This window comes from Octopus sinensis, linkage group LG12 (genome assembly GCF_006345805.1).
Source record: "Octopus sinensis linkage group LG12, ASM634580v1, whole genome shotgun sequence".
Taxonomy (NCBI): domain Eukaryota; kingdom Metazoa; phylum Mollusca; class Cephalopoda; order Octopoda; family Octopodidae; genus Octopus; species Octopus sinensis.
Window position 1 is genome coordinate 68,159,135 of NC_043008.1, and position 17,924 is coordinate 68,177,058.

General features: G+C 37.4%; 1 protein-coding gene across 1 annotated transcript in view; it reads left to right on the forward strand.

The window, feature by feature from the left end:
* LOC115217990 (myogenesis-regulating glycosidase) overlaps positions 1–15,618 on the forward strand; it is a 55,411-nt gene extending 39,793 nt beyond the window's left edge. The window contains exon 3 of the mRNA XM_029787731.2: positions 13,012–15,618. Coding sequence (XP_029643591.1) covers positions 13,012–14,946 — 1,935 coding nt within the window. The 3' untranslated portion in view covers positions 14,947–15,618. The remainder of the gene's footprint in view (positions 1–13,011) is intronic.
* Positions 15,619–17,924: the final 2,306 nt, after the last annotated feature.

Here is a 17,924-nt window from a genome sequence, read left to right on the forward strand (position 1 = left end):
AGCCGCAATGATATACTATAAATTCATCATAGCATCCTTTACTCGAGTGTGTGCACAGGACCCGATTTGAACAAATCTGTCTATTATGCTTAAAACCAGCCCTGTTTATCAATATTTTGTTAAGAAGTGTTCACAGGCGTAGGAGTGGCTGTGTGGTAAGTAGCTTGCTTACCAACCACATGGTTCCGGGTTCAGTCCCACTGTGTGGCACCTTGGGCCAACTAAAGTCTTGTGAATGGATTTGGTAGACGGAAACGAAGCCCATCGTATATATGTATGTATATATATATATGTGTATGTGTGTGTGTATATGTTTGTGTGTCTGTGTTTGTCCCCCCAACATCGCTTGACAGCTGATGCTGATGCGTTTACGTCCCCATAACTTAGCGGTTCAGCAAGAAACCGATAGAATAAGTACTAAGCTTACTAAGAATAAGTCCTGGGGTCGATTTGCTCGACTAAAAGCGGTGCTCCAGCATGGCCACGGTCAAATGACTGAAACAAGTAAAGAGATAAAGAGTATCTCTCTCTCTCTATTTTTTAAAGCTTTGTATACTACTTTTTGACCACTGCATCTTTGTTCATAGCACCTTTATATGATTACATTTTTTACGGTAACAAGGTATTTGTATCACTACTTGTATGTCATGGACAAAATACAAAAAAAAACATTGATATATAAAGTTTTGATTTCTCAGTTTTCCAGCATTCAGGTATCAAGTGTCACCATTTCTTTTCACTAAATTCAATTTTTATAGCAAATGAAAATACTTTTAAACTTGGCTGTTTTTCAACATTATAGATACACGTTCAGAATAGATTTTTCAATCACTAACATTGTAGGTAGCATTGGTGTGCATGTGTGTGTGTAGTATTATGACTCAGTTAAGTCTTTGGTGGTGTCAAAGTTGTGGCTGTCCTGTTTTGTACTGGTGCTGTGATAAAATGGACCTAATACACTATGTTTATTATGTGTTGGGGCTAAGAGGACCTCTTACTTGTCAGAGATGTGAACAACCTCTCTGGTATGGTGTTATGATAAAATGTACCCAATGCACTCTGTAGAACCTCCGGGTGTTAGGGAAAACATCTAGCTGTAGAAACTGCCAAGAATAAAGTGAAACTTACAAACTTGATCCTAATTCTGTGATTCACTTAGAGAGCAGCTATGACCCATCAACCTATGCCAGTATGGAAGATAGATGTAAATTGGTGGTGATGACAGCAGTAGTGGCTGCTTGTGCTGTTGCTGCTGCTGTTGTTGTTGTTGTTCATGTCAAATTTTACTAAAGTCATTGTGTTGCTTACTCTACTTTACCTGACTGAACAAAAACCATGCTCTATTTCCCTGTTTCACAGTTGAGTGGTTAGTGGTATGAAGGAGCATCCATCCAGCTGTGAAAAAGAAATAATTGTTATGAGAGGCGTTCAATAAGTAATGCCCCTGACCCACTTCCCATAGCAGTAGAGCAACGAAACTTGGCATAGTTATTAGTCTTTTTCTACATAGGAACCACCCAGAGTTACGCATTTCTCCCATTGTTTGATGCAGCTCTGGAGACCGTTTTTGTAGAAGACCCCAGCTTGGTCCTCCAACCTGAACGTGACTTCAGAAATCAAGGCTGCATCATCTGGGAAACGCTTTCCTTTCAAAAACAACTTCATGACTGGGAAGAGGTGAAAATCAGAGGGTGCAAGGTCAGGAAAGTAGGGGGATGGGGGAGGAGTTCATAGCCATACGCCTGTGCTTCTGATCTGGCGACAAGTGAGTTGTGGACCGGAGCGTTGTCCTGCAGGAGGAGGATGCCTTTGCTGATCTTGCCCCGCCTCTTGATTTTGATAACTTCTCTTAATTTCCTCAAAAGTGAAGCATAATAGGCTCCTGCAATTGTGGTACCCTTTGCCAGGAAATCTGTCATCACTACTCCGTCCTGGTCCCAGAATACTGTGAGTATGACCTTGCCAGTGGAGGGCTGCACCCTTGCCTTCTTTGGAGGGGGTGAGTCACGGTGCTTCCACTGCATTGACTGGGCTTTGGTCTCTGGATCATCGTGATGGACCCAGGTTTCATCCTGTGTAATCAGTCTTTTGAAAAATTTTGACTCATCTTCTTGGCACATCTCCAAATTCACCCTCGAGCACTCGACGCGTTCTTGCTTCTGGAAAGGCGTGAGCAACCTGGGAATCCATCTGGCAGACACCTTTTGCATATGCAAATGGTCATGAATGATAGTTTCCACAGACCTGGTACTAATCTTGACCTCATGGGCTATTTGGCGAATAATTATGCGTTGATCTTCCAAAATGGCAGCCTCAACTTGACGGACAGATGCCTCATCAATGGCAGAAGGGGCGACCAGATCTGGGAGCTGTTTCCACAGAGTTCCGACCATGTTTGAATTCACGATGCCAGCGTTTTACAAGGTCATATGATGGGGCATCATCACCATAAGTTACTTTCATTTCATCAAAAGTCTCCCGTGGTGTGCGTCCTTTCAAATACAAAAACCGGATCACTGCTCGACACTCAACAGGCTCCATTTCACACTTGACTCGGTTCAAACACCTGTAAATCAGAAACCACAATTAATTCAGAGCTGTAATTTGCCACTTACTCTATAGAGATATAAATGATTGCACATGCAATCAGCTAGATCAAACATGCAATCAGCTAGATCAAACAACTGCAAGTGGGTCAGAGGTATTACTTATTGAACGTCCCTCGTACAACAAAGGGATCTGTTCAATTTGGTGTACAGATTTTTAAATTAATTTTTTTTTAACCAAACAGTAAGAAGCTTCATATATTGGTGGAATTTCTCACCCAGAACATGGTTTATTTTGAACATTTTTGACAAAATTTCGTATTTTAGAAGTTATTTTGTGTTAAAGCTGTTATATTTGGGTAATTTTAGCCAATCAACAACGTATATTCAGTTGAAGAAAGCTACTGCTGTTTGTGATGGTAATCAAAGAGGAACAACTTCCAGGTCATCTCTACTAAATGTCACTACTCTGTTCTATTCATATGTTGAACAAAGACAATGCCACCTTTATCCTTTCTTCCTTTCTAGTTCGCACCCTGCATTCCTTACTCTTTCTCTCCCTACTGATGTGTCTGGAAGAAAACAAAGCATATTTGTTTCATTTTACCTTCATGTTTTGATAATGTTATTTTTAATCTAATAAAGACTTTTATATTGAAGAAATGTGTTTAACAATAACAATACATCTCATAGTTGTAAAATAAAGCATTTTGAAACTACATACACATCAGCAACATAAAAACCTAGCTGTGGACCTGTAGCTCTATATGGTCACTGGTTACTCCGACACGAGAACCAAGAAAAATAAAAAGCTTGTAATATGCAACACAGACAGTAAACAAAAAATAAAATAGAACTGAGTGGTGACATTTAGTAGAGATGACCCGGAAGTTGTTCTTCGATTACTATCGCAAACAGCAGTAGCTTTCTTCAACTGAATACATGTCATTGATTACCCAAATATGACAACTTTAACATGAAATAACTTCTAAAATACGAAATTTTGTCAAAAATGTTCAAAGCAAACTGTGTTCTGGGTGAGAAATTCCACCAGTATACGAAGTTTCAAACTGTTTGGTTAAAAAAAAAATTAATTAAAAAAATTTGTAAGCCAAATTGAACAGATCCCAAATAAGTAACTCCCTTGATGTAATCAAAGGGGGAAAAAATTTAGGTAAACAATAATGAAAACAAAAAATATATATTTTCATCATACCTGTATGTAGAAATAAATCTTGTTTAGCCTAGGGTGGTCATGGTTGAGCAGACCTATGATCAGCATAATGGTATGTAAAAGTATATATTGTTTAACCTCAGATCAGCCCTGCTTGCTCTGAGCTATGATCAGCATGTTGTTTATCCCCAGGCTGGCCCTAGTTACACAGACCTTTGACCAAAGACATTTTGGTTGTGATCATTCCTGTTTTCTTTAAACAATCAAAGACTGTATAATCCAGTGTGTTGGCATGGTGTGATTTAAGGGAGATTGGCTGCTATTTCTAGCAGGTTGATCTATTCCATAAATATTCCTTCTTAGACTTGTAGAATTAGTTGGAAATGCTGATAGAGAAACAACAATCTGCTGGTGTAAAAGCAGCCATTATTTCCTTAACTTGTTCCAGTTTATCATGCTCTTATATCCAAGATTCAGCCCACTTAAACCTACTACCTTTTAGTTCTGCTTCTGTCTAATTTCCTTGTTTCTATAGTTTCCTGTTCTCTACCAGGAACTGTTGTACCAAACTGACTTCTCTTCTAGAATCTATGTCAAATGATTTCCGCTTGAATCTTTTTGCTAGATAGGAGGATGACAATTGGCTGGTAACAAGAATTTGGATTCTAGCTGTAAACAGATTCATTATTAGCACTATCAATGTCTTGACTATTGCCACTATCATCATCATCACCATCGTCATCATAATACAGTAGATGACTATTTGTTTTAGTCCCCATGTTATCTCATCTGGAAGGTGCTGACATTTTGAGATCTAACCCTACCACATCTGTAACATGTCTTTCTTGATCTTGCCCAGATGCTACTACATGCTAGACTGTTTTCAGAAAAGAGCCATCTGATTGATTAGCAGAAAGTGGTTCCGAGATAGAATATTCTTTAACACGTTCTCCTGTTAATTGAATTAAGGAAGTTATTTTAAGAAAATTCTTATTCTCTCTTCTCCATTATCTCTTATTCTTTCTCTCTCGTGGTGTTTATGGTAACAAGTCTTGGCTCCAGTTGTCTTTTTGGGCAGAAGCCATACCAAAACAAACAGTTGATGCCTGGATAACTCTTTGGCTGACCAGCTCCTGTCAAACCAACCAACCCATGCTAGCTTAGAAAAATGGTCATAAAATAAATGAACAAATGTATTGTGTATGTGTGTAAGTGTTTGCCCATTACACTCTGTAAAGTGTTTAATACTGGGAAGGGCTTTTTGTTTCAGAGATCTTATCAAAAATGGAATGTTTGAGTGACACTTAGTTCCCAACCTGTCTAGGAGGACAGTAACTTTTGAATAAGAACTGTCGTGAACCATGATGATCCATCTAATTGATGCTGATGTGGAAAGCAAACATAAAAACTACACTGGTAAAGGTAATGGTGGTAGTGGTGGCAGTGGTGATGGCAGTGAAGGTTTTGATGATGAGGAGGATGATGACCAACAGTGGTGGTCATAGCAGTGACGAAGATGGTGGTGGTGGTGGTTGCAATTGTGACAGTGGTGTTGGTGGTGGTGGTTGTGGTGATGATGATGATGATGATGGTTGTGGTGGTGGTGGTGGTGGTGGTCATCATGGTTGTGGTGGTGATGATAAAGTCTGGTAGTGTACAAACACAAAAGGCAGAAACTTGTTTATGCTTGTGTGTATGCACATACATTATTACTTATATAACTGTTTGTGTTACGTGCATACAAATAAATTTTATAACCAGTTACACAAGACTTTACACCAAATTCAGAAAAACAACAGGTTCAAGTTTCTTTCAGATAAACAAGCTTATATAATATCAGTGTGTGTGTGTATGTGTGTGTGCGTGTAGATGTATATTGTCTTCTATATCTGTGTTCAACATTACTGTTGAAATAAATCTTTTGCTGAACCCAAGAGTATATAACACTATGCATTATATAACATTGTATTATATAACATTATATGTATTTAATATTATAATGCATTGCATAACATTCCCCTAACTGTGTTTTGATAATTGCATTAAGCTTCATTTTTTAACTAAAGTTCAAATGTCAACTCCTTTCAAGAAAGGTTAAAGGTTACTCCTTAAAATTCTTTTTTGGATTCCGACTAACATTTAACTGACCTGTTTTTTATTAGTGTTTTCATTATTTTTCATTTATTTTTTGTTAAGTTTGTATCATTTATTTATTATTTTTCGTGCTCGCTGTCTTCAATTTATTTTTCTCCAACTTTAGGAAAATGTAATTTTCTTTTCACATCTGCTTAAATTATTATTATTATTATTTGTTGTTGCTGTTTGTGAGTGAGGTTTTTGTGGAATATGTCACTTGTCATCTTTTTCTCATCATCATCATCATCTCTTTTCCTTTTCTGTCTTATTTTACAACATCCACTTCCAATAGCTCAGTGATGAGGTATAGAGTGTATGCAGGGCGAGAGGGGTGTCAACAAAGAGAAATATAAGTGGTGGGACTGAGAAAAAAAAAGTGGCTTGAATCCCAAATCTCAAGGTCCAAAGGTTTGGTACTACCATGATGAAAAAAAAAACCTAGAAGGCTTGGGAAAATATACAAACCAGTCGACAACAATAAGAACCACAACAACAACAAGAGACACAATAATAAATACTAGAGCAACAGGTGACAACAACATACAGATGCAGCTCTCAAAGACTGTTTTCTGCAAAGAAAATAAAAAGAAATTGACAAAATGTGTGCAATGAAAGGTAAAATATTTATGGTGTATGAAAGCTTTGATGCCTTTTCTTTGATGAATACACCAAAAGAGAGGTTTTTGTTGAGAAGTCATTTCAGAGGTTTTACCACATATTTGTAGGTAGAACAACTAGATTGTGATTCCCTCTTTGAAAAATTCCTGTAGTAAAAGAGGAAGGTGTGCAAAGAAATGGTGAGATGAGATGAGATGAGATCTCAGAGCTCTGAGTTGCAATCTCTCCTCCTCTTCCTCCTCCTTTATCATCATCATCATCACCATCGCTCTCATTATCGTTGTTGTCACATCTACATTTCCATGCTTGTCTGAGTCAAGGGAGAGTATGTTACCAGCTCTCATTTGTTTCCAAGCAAAATAATAATAATCTCCCTGTCTATTGACTAATGAACAACCTGGAAATGTTTTTGCAGTGAAGTGGTAACAACTGATACTAAAACAAGACATGACAAGAAGCACTGTGGTGGAGTCAGCACCAGTGGCTGCTGCTCAAAATACATAATCCAATTAAGTGACAGTTTCAATGTGATGTTCTCATCTAAAAGTTGACACTCATAGGTTTTGTTTCATTTTACTCTTGTCAAGTGTCCTGTGTCAAAATTTCTTCCTCAGACTAAAAATTAACAATATTAGCATTTACTAATGGCGGCAAGTTGGCAGAATCGTTAGCACGCCGGGCGAAATGCTTAGCAATATTTCGTCTGCCGTTATGTTTTGAGTTCAAATTCCGCCGAGGTCAACTTTGCTTTTCATCCTTTCAAGATCGATTAAATAAGTACCAGTTACACACTGGGGTCGATGTAATCGACTTAATCCCTTTGTCTGTCCTTGTTTGTCCCCTCCATGTTTAGCTCCTTGTGGGCAATAAAGAAATAAAATATTAGAATTTACTGTGGCCTTCTCTTTTTCCCAATGACTCAAGCAACCATTGCCATCACTGCCGCCATACCCAATCTATATTTTACTACTTTGGTTTGTTTTTAATTTTTGTTCTATTATAAATAATACTTGTTTTGTCTGGCTAGATTAGTCTTGATTAAGTTAACTTATGATTGAATGCATTCCAGCCATGACCATGCCATCATTTTAAGGATATCTAGGACTACAGTATCCAATATATCTGCCATGCCCATCACTAAGGGGGTGCACTGGACAGCAGTACCCCCTCTCCAGGAGATTGCTTAAGCTACTAGAAATAATAACCTCTAAGTTTTTTCCCCTCAATTCACAGTTCAATGTCTTCTTAGAAAGGGCAGACATCAGGCCCATCACCAGACTTTGGGATATTCTGGGTGGCTACTAATTTGTAATAATGCTAAAGTGGGCTTTCGAAATAAGTAAATCTGAGGGTACACCATTGAATAGAAAGGGGGCAGTGCTGTCTAGTGAACCCACTTAGCAATGGGCATGGTAGACATTGGTTACTATAGTCTTAAATATCCCTAAAAAGATGGTATGGTCGTGGTTGGAATGCCTTCAATCATAATTTTACTTTAAGCAAGACTAAACATCTACCACTAAACAAATCAAATATTGTTTATATTCTTTTACACGTTTCTGTCATTTGACTGTGGCCATCCTGGAGCACCACCTTAAAGGGTTTTAGTCAAAGTAATCAACCCCAGGACTTTATTCTTTGTAAGCCTAGTATGTATTCTATTGGTCTCTTTTGCTGACAACATTGGTTGTCGAGCGATGGTGGAAGGACAAACAAAGGCACCACACATAAATACATATAAATATATATATATATATATATATATGTCAGGCTTCTTTCAGTTTCCATCTATCAAATTCACTGACAAGGCTTTGGTTCGCCTAAGGTTATAGTAGAAGACACTTGCTGGTGTCATGCAGTGGGACTAAACCCAGAACCATGTGATTGGGAAGCAAGCTTCTTACCACACAGCCACAACAAAAATTAAAAACAAACAGAACTAGAAAAATATAGATTGGGTATGATGGCAGGGGTAGCAGTGATTGCTTGAGGCAATGGAGAAAAGAGAAGGCCACAGTAAACACTAAGATTGCTTAGTTATTTTCTTGTTTTGTAGAAAAAAGAAAATAGAAAAAGAAAATTTACTGTCCACACCCAGCCTGTGATATAAAACAGCAAAACATCACGAAAGTGTCAGCTCTCTCTTATTTATTAACATGTCATAGAATTCTAAAGAAAATCTAAAACTGATGAATGATTGTGTTTTCAACATACGCACACACACACAATGCACACACATGTTACATTAGAAGTAATCCTCAAACAGAGTAAGTCTGTCGCATGGCCTCAGTTCCCTGTATGAGCTAATTCACTTACTCTCGCGACATGCAGACTGATGAAACTCTTCTACACACTCTCATCCAGTGCCCAAGCATTGCTCACTTGTGGATTTATGTCAAACACCTGCTGTTGCATGTAGGATGGCTCCAGCTATCAGCTGAGTCCATCATGAAGATCGCCCCACTGCCTTCCTTTAGGCAGAGAGTGTTTCTTTGTCTGGTGGACTTAGCAAAAGAAGCGTGGTGGACTAGGTTGAAAGGGCTGAAGACAGACACTTTCCTTTTGGCTAAACCCTCATCAACTTTTTCAAGTTTCACTTGAAAAGTGAGGGTAGAGAGGGAAATGCTGCCTCCCAGCAATTTTGTCAAAAGATGTGTGGATAGCCCAAGTGAGCAGGCCTACTCTAAGCATGCACCTTTATATCAAGGGTAGATGAAGTGGAGAGAGCACTTACTTTAGAGATCAGGGCAATCATGGTTTTTGTAGGGTTTCCATGAGTATCCTTTGGAAGCCTCCCTCTTTTGGAGATTTATTTGTTATAATTTTTATTGTTGTTACCTTTTTACACAATTAAATCCCACACTTTTGTGTGGCATTGGCCTGTGCTGTTGCCAATCTTCTATATAAACCCTCAGTGGTGAATAAAGAAAAGATTGAAATTCCACCCAGGTTGACTTTGCCTTTCATTGATTCAGGGTCGATAAATTAAGTACCAGTGAAAAACTGGGGTCAGTGTGATTGACTGGTCCCCTCCCCCAAAATTTCAGGCCTTGTGCTGTTAGTAGAAAGGATTATTATTGTTGTTGTGGTTGTTGTTGTTGTTGTTGTTGTTGTTGGTGGTGGTGGTGGTGGTGGTGGTGGTGGTGGTGGTGGTGGTGGTGGTTGTGGTGCTGTTGTTGTTGTTGCTGACAGAATTGTTAGTAGTTTGGGCAAAAAGCTTTGCTGCATCTCATCCATCTTTACATTCTGCCAAGGTTGACTTTGACTGTCATCCTTTCAAGGTCAGTAAAATAAGTACCAGTCAAGCACTGGGTTGATGTAATCACCTTACCCCCTAGCAGTGGTGGCAGAGACAGTAGTAGTAGGGATAGTGTGTTCTTTAAAAATGCAACAGATTTTAGCAGGAAAAAAAGTAATGCTAATATCGAAGGCAGAGAGGAGGAAAATAACGGTGACAGAGTGGCAACAGTGGAAATGACCACAATTCCACCACCACTACCAACAGTAACAGCAGCAGCAGCAGTTGTAACAATAACAAAAATAAAAGGTTTGCTGATGTAATGAACACAAAGAAAGAGATGTTTGTCATACCACTCAAAGATAAAACGCGTGGACTCAGAAAAGCAAAAGATATCCTTAAATTTGAAGATGATAAGGCTGCTGTGCTCACACATCCTGAAATAATAGAGGCAAAATAGAGGAAGAAGACTATTTTGGATGTGAATCATGCAAAACTTGGAGAGCTGAAATAGCATCCATCAGTCATTTGAGAAGGCCCTCAGAGAAATTTTAATAGATGTGGCCCATATATAGAGAGGGATTCAGTTTGCCAGCATTGCAGTCCTCTTTAAAAGTGAGAACCTCACTCAAAGACACACAATGTCACCTCAGGGAGCTCTGCCAGTGCAAGACAAGTTCTACAGACACAGAAGTGCTGTCAGATGGACCTGTCCAAGGTGTGCGCAGGGCGATGAAACTGTCCTGCATGCACTCACCCAGTGTCCATGCATTACTGACCTGTGAAGCTTTGTCAAACAGCTGTTGTCATATGTAGGATGGATCCTGTTATGAACTAGTCCATTGTGAGGATTGCCCCACTGCTTTCTTTTGGCTGGGAAGAAAAGGCAGTTGTCCTCTGCCTGATGGCTATAGCAAATGAGGTAGTGTGGTGGACAAGGTTGAAAGGACTGAAGACAGACACTTTCCTCTTCAGCTGAGCCCTCATCAACATTTTCAAGTTCCACTTGAAAACGAAAGTGAGGGTAGAGAGGGAAGTACTGCCCCCAAGTAAGTTTGTTGAAAGGTAGATGACTGTTGCAAAAATGGCTTGTGTGAATCAGCCTACTCTGAATATTCGTCTGTAAGCTGGAGCAGTTGAGAGGACATGGTGTGCCTACATGGTGTGGCCTTGGAAGTTGGGGTGACCAGGATTTGCGGGGTGCCCTGGCTGGTCCTGGGTGAAACTACCCCCTATTGTGGAATTTTGTTGTCTAACACTTTTGTTAACTCAACTAAGGGCAGTGCTCCAGCATGGCCGCAGTCAAATGACTGAAACAGGTAAAAGAGTAAAGAGTAATCTTTTTACCTCTATGACCAGGTCTTGACATTTCTATGGTATTCATTCTAATATCATTTGGTGTTGCAAAGTCTATGATCTTGCATTGTTTTTTTATGTCTTCTACAATCATATTTGTTTTGTTTTTGTTTTTTGCTTCTGTAATATGTTCTGTCTTTATGGAGAAATCCTATAAAATTCAACAATTATGATTCACCATTACAGCCTCTGGCTTGTGTTCATACCACCTTTCTGTTATTTTGAATCCACTTACACTTATAATGATACTCATCATCATCATCATCACCATCACCACTACTACCACCATTGCAATCATCATCATCATGATTAAGGCTTAAGATGGTGAGTTGGCAGAATTGTAGCAGTATTTCATCTGTCTTTACATCCTGAGTTCAAATTCTACCAAAGTCAGTTATGCCTTTCATCCTTCCAAGGTAGATAAAATAAGTACCAATTGAGTGCTAGGATCAATGTAACCTGGTTTCCCACCTCTCAAAATTGCTGACCTCATGCCAGAATAACAAAAGTGTTATTATTCCTTCATTCGCACAGTGATGATCTTGTTAACACTGGATTGTTTAATTGACTCCTAATCAAATTGTGTAACAGATAGTACATTCTGCAGGATATTTACTGCTCCCAAAAGTGTTGCATTTTGCAATGTTGTAATGCTGAGACAGATTCCAGTTTTGCCGAGGTGTTTCTAAAGGTTTTTCATCACTGACCCAAATACTCCACTCACAGTTGGTACCACTTTTGCTTTCATATTCTTCATTCTCTTGATATCTGTTCTCAAGTCTGTGCAGTAAGACTTGAAAATAGATATTGAGAGAATGTGGATCATGAAAGTAAGAGTGTCAATGCTGATGATGTCACCATAGTGGTATCAGACAATAAACACATTGAGATAATTGACACTGCTTTCAGGGACAAGACGGTATCAGAAACAAAGCTTAACAAGGAAGAAAATCCATGCAGTCCAACTGTGTCATTGGGTATATGCCTGTAAACCAGAGATAAGAAACTGAGAAAAGGTACCTTCACCAGAAGTCAGGATACCCGTGGTTTGGTAGATGGCCCTACAAACAGCCCTCAAATGTCTCCTCCCGATTGAGGATTACACCTTCTTAAATTGTTTTTTCTTTTGTTTACACACAAAAGCCTTACAGCATATCATGTGCACACACATATTTAATATTTTTTTCTGTGCCGTCCATAATGTTTTTCTTTATGCAAACACTCTGTGGTCAGTAAAGAAATCATCATCATTATTATTATTATTAAGGTTGCAGAATTGTTAGCATGCCAGGCTAAATGCTTAGTGGCATTTCATCAGTCACTATGTTCTGCTGGGGTCAACTTTGCCTTTCATCCTTTTGGGCGTCAATAAATTAAGTACCAGTTGAGTACTGGGGTTGATGTAATCAACTATTCCCCTTCCCCAAAATTTAAGACCTTGTGCCTTTAATAGAAAGGATTATTACTAAAATTAAGTACCAATGAAACACTGGGGTCGATGTAATCAACTAGACGAGCTGGCAGAATCGTTGGCACACTAGGCAAATTGCTTAGCAGCATTTCATCCATTTTTACATTCTAAGTTCGAATTCCACCGAGGTCAACTTTGCCTTTAATCCTTTCAGAGTCAATAAAGCAAGTACTAGTTATGCACTGGGGTCGATGTAATTGACTATCTCCCTCACCCAAATTCTAGCCCTTGTGCCTATAGTAGAAATTGTTGTTGTTGTTGTTGTTGTTGTTGCTGTTGCTGCTGCTGCTTTTGTTGTTGTTGTTTACGAAAGCCTCCTCAGATTATTTAATGAGACCTCATTTGGTTTTATGAAAATGCTTTACCTCTTTAATATTTAATTACTTTGTATTAATTGTATTAAATGCTCCAGATTCAGACAGTCATTTTCTACCATGGCTAATTATATGTTTATATTTTATCTGTTCATTAGACTCCAAGTAAAGAAAACTCCAAACTGCTTAAATACACTGTGGCCACACTCTTCATATTGATTCTTGCTGGTTTCATATCTGTAAGAGTTCTTCATGCAAGACAAACCAATGCTATTTTGGTTGGCAGACTTATCCATTTCTCTGAAGCTGAACGGAAAGTACAACTGTTGAATAAATTTAAAGGAATAACTCTAACTGGATGGTTAGGAATCAACCTCACATCTAGCTTTCATTTTTGTCAACCGAAGATTAAAGAACAAAGCATTCAAGAATTATGTTACCAAAGTCAGCGCTCTACCAAGCTACAAATACTTCATGAAGAAAAAGGCGGTCTGTATTGCTATTCTATAAATTGGGAAATTTCACAGGTAGAAGAGTTCCTTGATTGTTACCAGATAAAATCTTCTAATTGGTATGGAATGAACATTGGTTCAAGGCAATCATGGCCACTGAAGAATTTTTCTACTGATCATATTCCATTTTCAACAGAATCATCAGATATATTGGGTTCTGTATTAGAACCACTTTGGATTAGTTCTGATGGTGTTGGAATCTTTGTAAATGACTCACATCCTTTTGAAATTAGCTGGAATTCTTCTGATGATGGATTATTTTGTCTTCTGCCAGACCTAAGACAGCCATATCCCGACCAACAACTCCACTATTATCTGTGTCAAGGTAATGATATCAGAGATACTTATGTCAACATGAAAAAGATATTTTTACCTGTGAACCAAAATGAACTAGCAAAGAACAATAAACTTTTAAAAACAATGATCTGGTCTTTTGAAGAAAATTCCAGGAATATTTCTATACAAAGTGCCATCCTTAATTTCATTAATAGTAAATATACTCACACTTATAATGATACTTACATCGAATTGAATAACAATTGGCAACAAAGTCAGGGAGATTTCACTTTTGATGCCAAACAGTTCCCAAATATCTCTGAATTCCTTCGTCAAGTTGATTGTCATAATATTGGTATTATATATCCAATAAGTCCTTATTTCCATTTCACTTCCAAAGAATTCAATGTTGGAATGATGTCAGGATATTTTATAAGGGATGATTTGAGTGACGTTACAAAACTTGTCAAATGGCAAAATAAACAGATGGCTATTATAGATGTTTCCAACCCAAATGCTTCAAAATGGTATTTGGACAAATTGCTCCACCTTTCTACAAAGCCAGAATTCGGAGGATTCCGTAATTTAGCAATTGGACAGAGCTACATTCCAAAGAACATTCGCTTTTATAACACAAGTTACACTATAAAAGATTACGTTGATAAAATGGCGTCATTCTACAAAAACAGTTCAGAAATATTTTATTACGATTCCAAATTAAACAAACATAAACTATTAGTGATCAATGTTAAATCTATGTTTGTGTCAAGAGGCAAGTATACCTGTATTAATAATGTCATTGATCAGGCACTAACTGTTAGTATGTTAGGCTATCCGTACATAACTCTTTCCCCTGTAAAATTTCCCAATATTACTCAAGAACTGTACATGAGATATATCACCTTGGCTTCTTTTATGCCAGTTGTCCGTTTATCATACAGCAGGTACTTATATAATCACACAACTTCATTACATTTACAAAGCCTTATCACTCTCCATCGAAAATTAGTGTACAAAACTGTTGAAGGCCTTTCTTCAGACATCAAAGCAGGCCTTCCAATTATTCGCCCCCTTTGGTGGGTCAACCCTAATGATAAAACAACTCTCAACATCTCAGACCAATTTCTTATTGGCAATAAGTTAATGGTTGCCCCCAATTTATGTGATAGCATCAAAAAGCGTGATATATACATTCCAGCTGGAAGATGGAAAGATCTTCAGTCTGAAGTAGAAATTCAGGGCAAAACTTGGTTATATAATTATCCAACTGAAACAAATTTTGTTGCAATATTTCAGCTCCTTTAAAAAAAAGGGGTTTGGCAGGAAGAGTAAAAAAAAAAAACTGACTAAATACAATACAATATTTAGTTACATTTCCTCTGTGTTGTGAGCTCCAATCCAGCCAAATCTGATTTCATCTTTCATTAAATTTCTGTTCAAGTCCCTGCCAAAAACAAAAGAACAAAATGAAATAATAATAATATTGATAAACACCAGTAATACTCTGGACTTGGATCATCCATCCCTTCCCTATCTTAAAAAGTTGAAATATATGACAATAAGGACTATTACTATTACTGTTGTCACTACTACTACTACCAGCACCAGCACCACCACTACTACTACTACTACCACACCCACAACAACAACAACAACAACTACTACTACTACAAGGAACCATTTCCATTCCTCAGTGGCAGCTAGATAACTATCAATGCAATGAAATTCTTTCACAGAATATTCTGGTATGAAATCCAAAAAAGAAAAAGCAAACTACAAGAAAAGATATTAGTTGGTACAGCCAAAAAAAAAAAAGAGAGATATTTTTTAAAATTATGAATGAGGGTATATTATGTCATCCTTAAAGCAAGCAGACTTATGATCAGGGGCACTTCACCTGTAACCATCGTATCTTGTGTATCTAAAACTTCTTATCTAGTGTGTCCTTATTTGTTATAAGATGCTAAGGTATGATTTGAAAAGAAATTTGGCTGCTGTTTCTAGCAAACTGAGCAACCACTTAGACCAGTGGTTCTCAACCAGGATCCATATAAAATTGCGGGGGTCCACACTAAATAGTAAATTAGGGACCCACAGCAGTATATTAACCCCTTGACATTTAAACCGACCACATCCAGCCGAAATATATTACCTGTTTTATGCTCAAATTGGCCAGATTTGGCCTCGTACAATATCTTACTATATCATACAAAAAATATACAATTACATCATCAAAATTTCAAAGCTATGAGATAATGTTTGATTAATTCAAAACAATGTAAATAAAGAAGCATCACATTTGACAGAAGAATCTGACTACTAAAGAGTTAAGGGTTCACGAAAAAAGGTCGTTTTAGATGTGTATATTGCAAGGAACAGCAAGATTTCTCACTCTAACACTTTGCATAATTCAACCACGACAATTCAATGTGTGTAAAGCAAGTAGTTCTAAACATCGAATGGCTATGGGGGGTTCACCAGAGTAAAATAATAATCAAAGGGGTCCATAGGCGAAAAATAGTTGAAAACTGCTGACCAAGAGGCTGTTGAATTATCTCACCATTTCAACTGTCTGAAATATTAGATATTTCTTCACAACTCACACTAACATTTTGTTTTTCAAACCATAACATATGTGTAGATTTGTTGTTTGTTCCTTCTCAAGCCACGCCTGGCTCATAAGGGCCAGTTTCCTGGTTTCCTTGGTGTATAGGTTCCCCACCTGGATGGGTTGCTGGTCCGTCGTAGGTGAGCTGCAAGATGCAGGAGGAAAAAGTGAGAGAAAGTTGTGGCGAAAGAATCGGCAGAAGTTCGCCATTACCTTCTGCTGGAGTTGCGTGAAGCTTAGGTGTTTCGCTCATAAACACGCACATCGCCCGGTCTGCGATTCGAACTCGCGATCCCTCGACTGCGAATCTGCTGCTCTAACCACTAGGCCATCTGCCTCCACATATGTGTAGATATAACTGTGTAAAATAATAAAGAAAGAAATCTGTTTCTTGCAATAAACACCATTACATACATTTAAAGCAACATTTTTTTCAGGGGCCCTTAAAATACTATTTTGGATCCTCAATTTACTATTTTGCTGCATGGAGCCCAACAAAATCTTATATGGGCCCTCAGGGGCCATATGGATCCCTGTTGAGAACCACTGGTGTAGACCTAAATTTATAGTGGCTGAATAAAATGAGAGATTGTCCTATCTCGAATCCCTAGAACATTGACTTGGAGGCTAATCAACAACAACAACAACAATCTCATCAAAAAAAGATTATTTTTTCCTACATATTCACTCTCATAACAAATTTCTGTGAATTCCAACATTCATTTACAAAAATGGTTTATCACATGTGAAAAAATAATTTGTATGATGTCTTTTGAACAATTTTAATTCAGTATCAGTGTTTTCTTGTATTTTAATTCTCTTTATGTTTTTGGATTATTTTTTTTTAAGAGACAGAAAATCAAAAATGTGTTATTTTCTTAGCTGCCATATTTATTTTAGAGCATTATCATTTTTTTTTAAATCTAAAAATATTACCACCATAATTGCTCTTTTCAACTTAACTAATTGTAGAATACAGCAATTCTGACCGAAGAGGAAAACATTTCCAAATTTTCTACAATATCTGCTGGAACTATATGTGTGTGTATATATATATATATATAAAAATTCACACACACATACACTTAATGCCTTACTTATTTTTGGACAAAAAATAGAAGTATTTTTGTTATAGAACCACCAAACATTCCAATCAGGACATATTTCCTGAATTTCAGTTGTACATTTACTAAAAAAGAAATTGTGAAACAAAATTTCCATTCTCCTTTGAGTTCAGAACATCATTTAGTGGCACAGTTTTTAGAGATTCATGGTATTGAATGGATGTTTGATAATTTCCCCTCTGTATATGAATTATCTAAACCAGTAAATAACATTCCCTGGAAATTGAGGTCATGTGAAATAAAGTGCCTTGCCCCAAAAACTCAATGAAACACTTGCTGTAGATTTGAACTCATGACCTACAAAATGGTTGTCCAATACCTAATAAATTCCTGTAACTTTTGTGTATTTTTTAAAATTTCTCTTGATCAAAAGACCAATATGTAAATTGATTTTTCTCTATGATTATGATCAATATATAATGATGTCTCATTACAGCTATGTATCCTGACTTATTTATGTTTTATACACACACACATACACAGATATATATATATATATATACACACACACATCCATATATATATATATATATATATATATATATACAAAC